At 39.9% G+C, this 8,539-nt stretch overlaps 1 protein-coding gene across 1 annotated transcript in view; it reads right to left on the bottom strand.

Moving 5' to 3' along the window:
- Positions 1-1,916: 1,916 nt before the first annotated feature.
- sorl1 (sortilin-related receptor, L(DLR class) A repeats containing) overlaps positions 1,917-8,539 on the bottom strand; it is a 99,730-nt gene continuing 93,107 nt past the window's right edge. Inside the window, exons 46-48 of the mRNA XM_083985037.1 lie at positions 5,912-6,104; positions 4,314-4,526; positions 1,917-2,092 (exon numbers count right to left, since the gene is read on the bottom strand). Coding sequence (XP_083841163.1) covers positions 2,025-2,092; positions 4,314-4,526; positions 5,912-6,104 — 474 coding nt within the window. The 3' untranslated portion in view covers positions 1,917-2,024. The remainder of the gene's footprint in view (positions 2,093-4,313; positions 4,527-5,911; positions 6,105-8,539) is intronic.

Here is an 8,539-nt window from a genome sequence, read left to right as displayed (position 1 = left end):
TTAACAACGCCAGTTCTAGAAGTGGCAGGACATTACCCAGTAGCTGATAATCATGCCCACTTTTTGTTTTGTTTCTTTATAAGTAGCTACAATGAGATCAATTTTTACTCGTTATTCAGCATAATTTTCGATACAAATTAGCTGGACGTTATAGCAGTCAACAGTTAACGCTTAACGTTTACAATCCTGCCCTCAGGACTGTTCAGTTTTGAGTTTAACAATGTACAATGAAGATTAATGTTGCTGGTTAATTAGCCTTAAAGTGGCTCCAGTGTAACGATATCTGATTAAATCCAGGTTTTGGGTGAATAAAGACATAACAGAGCTGCTGAAATCTCAGCGACTAGATACCTTAAAAAAAAGGGGGGGGGGGGCAAATAAAACCAAAACCAAAATCAATGTGTGTGTGTTTATGTGTGTGAGAAATATTTACTCCTGCATGAATGAATGAATGAATGAACCCTTTTTTTATTATTATTATTTTTAAATCTTGTTTCTAAACCAGTTGAGCTGAATCTGACTCATAATTATCACAGCTACTGACGACGACGACGACGACCTCGTCTCGTCTGCTCAGCTGTGGATGGACAGTAGTGCTGCCTAAGCCTGGGTGTTGTTGTTGTTGTTGGTGTTGTTGGTGTTGTGTTGGTGCTGCGCTGGTGTCCGCTCCGACACAGTTCCCTGAGAACCCCAAATACATTTCCTCTACGACTACAGCTATGGCAAAATGCTGGGGACGATAATTTGTGGTCCTGAATGATTTAAAATTAAAGAAAAAAGAAAAAAAAGAAAAAGAAAAAAATACACATTTTACAGAATGATATGGTACAGCATCATCATCATCATCATCATCACAAGGAGAGAACATATTATTAAAAGCCCAAATATTTACAAATAGTCACGCTCTTGGCAACGCTGTGAGGGATTCACTGCCCCCCTCAGAAGCCAGGGATTTTCTCCTATCATAACGTATCAGGTCGGGGGCGGGGGCAGCGGGGGGATGTGGTGGCGGCGGCGTGTTGCCTCTACAAACAGACGTACAACAGTACAACAGTGTGCTGGTGGTGGGAAATTAAAAAGTGTATCTACTGTACGACGACGGCGGGATGCGGTGCCAATGAACGGGTCAAATCAATAACAATCCAATCACTGATCTGTTTGGTTGAGCTGAGTGTCACAGACGTGTGTTTGTTTTTTGTTTTTTTGTCTTTTCTTTTTTCAAAATAACGTTTTTACAAGAATCAACAGTTTCGTCCAAACTGGTGATCGAAGACACGACGATTCAGAAAAAAAAAAAAAACACAGTTTGAACTCATCCACCTCTCGTCCACATCGCACACAGAGCTGCAGGACGCCGTACTATCCCCCTACATAATGTAATGTAATAACACTTCACTGCTCCCCTTTATTCTCTAATTTGTACATTTTCTTTACAGCATAATATCTAAATATGGATTTATTTTCTGCATTTTTATTTTGTGTGTGTGTAGTTTTTTGCTTTTCTATATCCTCCAGTCTCTGGACGCTTATTTTGGCTTTAAGCAATGAACCGCTCCTATGGATGGTGAGTTTGCATTACAGATAGGGTCTCTCTTTTCCCTGGCACGCTCCACAAACTCAAATCCTTCACAGTTTGTTTCAGTGTCCACCTCTTTCTTTTTTTTTCCTCACAGTCCTTTTTTTTTGACCCCATACATATATATATTTATATATATATATATATATTTATATTTAGTATTATAAAAAATAAGTTATTGCGCATCCAAAAAAAAGTGCATTGTATATTTGAAAAATATCTCTTTCTCTCTTTACACTTTTCCATTTTTCTTCATGTTTCCTGTGACTTTGGAGGGAGAGGGATGGATGGGAGGGAGGGAGGGAGGGGGAGGGGGAGGGCGGGGTCCCATCGTCAGGTTTGCGATGGCGTACCAAGTGATGGGAGAGAAGAAGAAGAGGAGGAAGAGGAGGAGGAAAAAGAGGAAGAGAAGGGAAGAGAGAGAGACGGGTGGAGGAGGGAGGTGTTGCTACGCGATGACCATGGGAACGTCGTCCGAGAAGCCGCTGATCATGGGAGCATCTTCATCATCGTCACCTGGAGAGGAAGAACAGGAGGGAGGGAGGGTTAGAAGAAGAACAAACATACAACTTCTTCGTCTTTTGCTGGAGGAGATAAAGGCCGAAATAATCAATACATTTCAATATTGATAATGGATCAGATTAAAGATACTGGAGAGCTACAGTGAGCAGAGAGTTTTGTTTCTTTTTCTTTTAGCGTCTTAAAAGCTCGTTGTTTTTCAGCTTCTGTTTTTAGTAAAAAAACAAACAACTTTCATTATCAGAAAATATTAACATTAAACTTGTATCAATATGTCCCGATACACTTCAGCCTGAATATAACAATATAAAATATTATTATTAGTCAGATATTAATTTTGTTGTGTAGTAAAACTGCAAAATAAAATATACAAACATAGATGGGTTCATTGACTGCAGTCCAATAGAGTCATTATGTCACTGTTTAGAGCAAGTCAAAAATTGGATGAGCCAAAATTTCCTTCAGTTAAATCAAGAAAAAACTGAGGTCATTGTTTTTGGAAATAAAGAGAAGAGGGTTGCTGTCAGTAAACACCTTGAGTCACTGTCTTTAGAAACTAAAGACCAAGTCCGAAACCTTGGCGTGCTGATAGACTCAGATCTGACCTTCAACAGCCATATCAAATCAGTCACCAAATCAGCCTTTTATCAACTTAAGAACATATCCAGAATTAAGGGTTTTATGTCCCAAACTGATCAGGAGAAGCTGGTTCATGCTTTTATCTCCAGTAGACTTGACTACTGTAACGGTCTTCTGACTGGTCTCCCCCAAAAAAGCATCAAACAGCTGCAGCTCATTCAGAACGCTGCAGCTCGAGTTTTAACCAGAACAAAGAGATCAGATCACATCACCCCGGTTCTTAAGACCTTACATTGGCTCCCAGTCAGCTACAGAATAGATTTTAAAGTTCTGCTACTGGTTTACAAATCACTGAATGGTTTAGGTCCAGAATACATGAAAGACATGTTAGTAGAGTATAAACCCAGTAGAGCTCTGAGATCTACTGACTCAGGTCAGATAGTGGAGCTCAGAGTTCAGACCAGACATGGTGAAGCAGCATTTAGCTGTTATGCTGCTCACAAGTGGAACAAACTACCAGCAGAACTGAGATCAGCCCCAACTGTAAACACTTTTAAATCCAGGTTAAAGACATTTCTCTTTTCACGTGCTTATAGCTGAGAACTTAAAACTTTATCTATTTTCTTTTCTTTTACTTTTATTTGCTCTTGCTTTTAACTCTGTTTTTAGTGTTTTGTTTGTTTTTATTCTGTCTTATGCTTCTTTTTTTTATGTTTTGTCTTTATGTAAAGCACATTGAGTTGCCTTGGAATGAAATGCGCTATATAAATAAAGATGCCTTGCCTTGCCTTGCCTTGCCTTCATTTAACTTTAATTTTAAGTATAACTTTATTTTTTCCTGAAGTTTTTAATATTATGATATTATTATACATAGTGATATTGTTTAATTTTATATTTCAGATGCCCCTTAAAATACTTTTAATATACTTATAAAATACTTAAAATATATATATTTTTTATTTATTTAATGGAAACAGGCAATGACATAGCTACAAATTTTAGAAACTGACAACACATTGACCAAAAAACAAACAAAACAGAAAACAAAACAAAAACCTGACGACATAAAACAAGCAGGACTTGTTTTGTTGTGTTTTGTATTTTTCGGTGTTTTTATACATAATTACAGTAGATTATTGTATTTTGTGTTTCAGGAAGAGTGAAGTTTCTACTGGAGTTTTATTTATCACCTGCTGATGTTCAATGTTCAATAATCTATATTTATATATAAAGCAGTGAAATAAGATCAAGCTGGATTTGGAAGAAAGGATGTTATGAAATAAAAATGCATCATCCTGAAATGAAATCGTATGTTATTTTAATGTAGTTTCATCATTATTTATCCGTGTAGACGTGTAATAAGGAAACAATGTCATCATACTTCAGCTGTAAGAACAGAAAATACACAGTAAATTCCAGTTTTGATATGGAGACTAAACCTTTTATCTATGTATTCCTGTGCCCGGTTGAAATCGTCTTCAACATCTGTCTGTGCTGCTTTTGTTTAACCAGAAAAACATCTGTACGAATCCATAAACCTGAACGATAACAAGAGAATCTGAGACGTTTTTCCTGGTTTGTAGAGAGGAAGGGGGAGGGAAAGGGAAGGGGGGAGGGAAAAGGGGGGAGTTTTCCTCACCCAGCTCGTCCCCGGAGGAGAAGATGGCCGAGCCGAGGCGGGAGTTGTAGTGGGAGTTGGCGAAGGCGGTGAAGTTGTTCTGCAGCCGGCGGTGTCGCAGGTAGAGCGCCACCAAGCTGCCGCACACGCCCAGCAGCAGCAGGAAGAGCACGGGCACCACCACCGCCGCCATGTCGCCCGAGTGGCCCTCACCCGTGGAGGCGTCGCTCGCCCCTGGAGGGGGAGGGAGAGAAACACAGGTCATCGTCATTACTTCACTCCCTTTTTTGGTAACCCTTTAATTCACAGGCCACAAATTACATGAAAATGTGAGAAATGGCCAAGAAATAACAATTAATTACATCATAATGTCAAAAAATAACAATTATTTGCGTCATAATGTCAAAAAATAACAATTAATTGTGTCATAATGTCAAAAAATAACAATTAATTGCGTCATAATGTCAAAAAATAACAATTATTTGCGTCATAATGTCAAGAAATAACAATTAATTACATCATAATGTCAAAAAATAACAATTAATTGCGTCATAATGTCAAAAAATAACAATTATTTGCGTCATGTCAAAAAATAACAATTAATTGTGTCATAATGTCAAAAAATAACAATTAATTGCGTCATAATGTCAAAAAATAACAATTATTTGCGTCACAATATCAAAAAATAACAATTAATTGTGTCATAATGTCAAGAAATAACAATTAATTGCATCATAATGTCTTTTCCCAAACCCATCTGCAGCTGCTCTGACCTGTCCACCTTGTCAAAACCTCTTCAACTTGCTTTTAATGTTTGAGAATGCTTCTCTGTGTTTCTTGTGTTACTTTTTACTTCCTGTTCAGTGTCTTTGAGTTCTGGAAAAGCGCTTTATAAATAAAATGTATCATTATTATTATTATTATTAATGTCAAGAAATAGCCAAGAAATAACAATTAATAGGCCGTCAAGTGGCGTAGTAGGTTGAGCGGGTGCCCCATATGTAGAGGTTTCAGTCCTCCCTGCAGTCGGTCATTCCCCCTCTCCCTGCCTCCCCATTTCCTGTCTCTCTCAACTGTTCTATCCATTAAAAAGGCCCAAAAAGGCCAAAAATATACTAAAAAAGAAAAAGAAATAACAATTAACTGCATCATAATGTCAAGAAACAGCCAAGAAATGACAACTAATTGCGTCATAATGTCAAGAAATAACAATTATTGCATCTTAATGTTTAAAAATAGCCAAGAAATAACAATTAATTGCATCATAATGTCAAGAAATAGCCAAGAAATAACAATAAATACATGATCAAATTCATAGTAATGTTGAGAAATATAGCCCAGAAATATCTGTCAGTTGCAACGACATGGTGGAGAAAAATTCTGGACTTTCCCAAAAAATTCAAAGCATTAAAAACATGTGTAATCTTTATCCTTTATGAAAAACATGACATTACTATGAAACTGACCGTTATTTCTTGACGATTTATTGACATTGTGACATAATTTGTGCCTATAAATTAAAGGGTTATTTTCCCCCGACTCTCTCTCTCTCTCTCTCTCTCTCTCTCTGTGCGACGGGCGGGCGGGCTGCTGGGCGTGACCCCGCCGTGTTGCCGTACCGGGTGCCAGCTGGTTGTAGAGCAGCAGCGCCGGCTCGCCACACAGCTGGCCGCTGAGCAGACAGCGCGCCTGCACCGAGAAGGTGTAGTTGTGTCCCAGCGCCAGGCTGCTGATCCGGAAGTACGTCTCCGTGGTGTTGCCCAGGAACGACGTCTGGTTGGTCACGCTGTCGTGCACGTGCACCTCGTAGCCCTGTGAGGAGGAGGAGGAGGAGGAGGAGGAGGAGGAGAAGGAGAAGGAGGAGGAGGAAGAGGAGGAGGAAGAACAGGAGAAGTTTCTGTATCAACACACTGAGATCTGGCACTTTGGCTTTAGCGGTTGAAGCAGGAAGGTTCACTGCTTGTCCTGTTTATTGTTGTGTATCCACAAGTTTCCGAACGTCATCTATGGTCAAAACCAGAAGCCGGTTTTGCATTTCCGGTGGAATTGTACGTTTCCGTTTCCATGGTTTTCAGTCGTTGTCATAGTTGCGGTAAACGCATGGATCTATTAACGCTGGCTTTTAACACGGATGTCAATTTGTGTGATATCCATTGTTAAAAGCTGCTGTGATGATCCATGAGTTTTACAGATTTTCATTGAAAAAAAAAAAAATCCATGCATTTACTGCGACTATCGAAACCATGGAAACGTAAACATAAAATTCCACCGGAAGAGAAAAACCTGCTTACATTTTTGACATTCGGAAAAAGGTGGATATCTTGGAAGTTTGTCTGTTTTTGTTTTGTTTTTTCTCCTTTCTTTTCTTTTAAGATGACACACTAGTCATTCCTGGATGTATGTACTTCACGCGTTTTTTACAATCTGGACCTTATTTCTAACATAAAATACGATCATTTACTCACCCAGATAACTTTGGTGTCATTACAAGTCATTCCGACGAAATTAGCTCCAGCCGAGAGCCGCGTATATCCGTATAATGTGAGTCTACAGGGCAGCAGAATGCAGCCTCTAAATAACACATTATCTGCAGAGAAACTCCTTCATTTCACCAGTATTTTGTTATGACACGCTAGTGCTATTCCCCTCTGAGTCCGAGGTTAGCTGTCATCTCTGGCGGCGCAGCTTGTTGCTACCGCTAATGCTACGGTTCGTTTCTGCGTGTTTCCAACTTGTCAGAACAAAATGAGCAGCTGGATGAAGTTCAGCTTCTACAGGCTTCCTCTCCTCAACCTGGACTCACTAAAGCTCCGGCTAGTTGAGCTAAAAATGGACCCGAATGCCGAAGCGGAATCATTATTATCAGAATGAGCTACATACCCCGGATGTTGATAACAGCTAACCCTGGACTCAGAGGGGAATAGCACTAGCGTATCATAACTAAATATTGGTGAAATGAAGGAGTTTCACAGCAGATAATGTGTTATTTAGAGGCTGCATTCTGCTGCCCTGTAGACTCACATTATACAGATATACGTGGCTCTCGGCTGGAGCTAATTTCATCGGAACGACTTGTAATGACACCAAAGTTATCTGGGTGAGGAAATGATCGTATTTTATGCTAGAAATAAGGTCCAGATTGTAAAAAACGGCAATTATCCTTTAAGAAATGTGCATGACCCTTAAAGGACAATTCCAGGCGAATTCAACTCGGGGGTGTATTTTCATATCATTTTAGGTCTAAAAGAATGAATCTGAAGATTTTCAGTTTAATCGCTCCTGTTTTGCGGTAGTTGCATCTGTCCCCGCATCGCCACGGCAGCAATGAATGGGAGTGGATGTAAGTTCCGCTGGTTAGCCTGTTTACATCCCTCAAAGCCGCAATTTTTTCCCACAGACAGCGTCAGATGGCTACTCAAACATTCACCGAGAAGTTTATTTACTTCAAGCAGGCCGACATGTTTGTAAAACTAGATCTAATTCAAAGTCTCCCGGAGTCTCGCGCGAGCCCGAAGTTGCAGTGCTGCTGTATTCAGGCGCAGTCGGAGCTACCGCTTGTGTCATAAACACAGGAATATCAACTCTTTACTTGCTTGAATTGTACATTTTTTTCCACAGACAGCGTCAGGTGGCTACTCAAACATGCGCCGAGAAGTTTTTTTTACTTGAAGCAAGTAAAGAGTTGACGGTAGCTTTTCCCGCATTGCATGTGAACACACCGCGCACGGCAACTGGGTCTCGCGCGAGACTCCGGGAGACTTTGAATTAGATCGACTTTAACAAACATGTCGGCTTGCTTGAAGTAAATAAACTTCTCGGTGCATGTTTGAGTAGCCATCTGACGCTGTCTGTGGAAAAAATTGCGGCTTTGAGGGCTGGAAACAGCCTAAGCAGCGGAACTTACATCCACTCCCATTCATTGCTGCCGTGGCGATGCGGGGACAGACGCAGCTATCGCAAAACAGGAGCGATTAAACTGAAAATCTTCAGATTCCTTCTTTTAGACCTAAAATGATTATGAAAATACACCCCCGAGTTGAATTCGCCTGGAATTGTCCTTTAAATAGACAAATCAAACTCAATCCACTTCTGTGTTTTCTGGTCATATCTGAAAAAATCTGATTCATTTTGTGACAATTATTCCATTAATCTGAGACTTTGAGGATGTATATGGTTGAAGGCCTCACAGCGGTGTCAGGTTTCTATTCAAGGGACCGATCAACTACAGAGAGTCGAAGTGTCTGAGA

Source organism: Trachurus trachurus, assembly GCF_905171665.1.
Source record: "Trachurus trachurus genome assembly, chromosome: 13".
Lineage (NCBI taxonomy): Eukaryota > Metazoa > Chordata > Actinopteri > Carangiformes > Carangidae > Trachurus > Trachurus trachurus.
The sequence above is the reverse complement of the archived record's forward strand: the minus strand, read 5'-3'. Positions and strand labels throughout refer to the sequence as shown.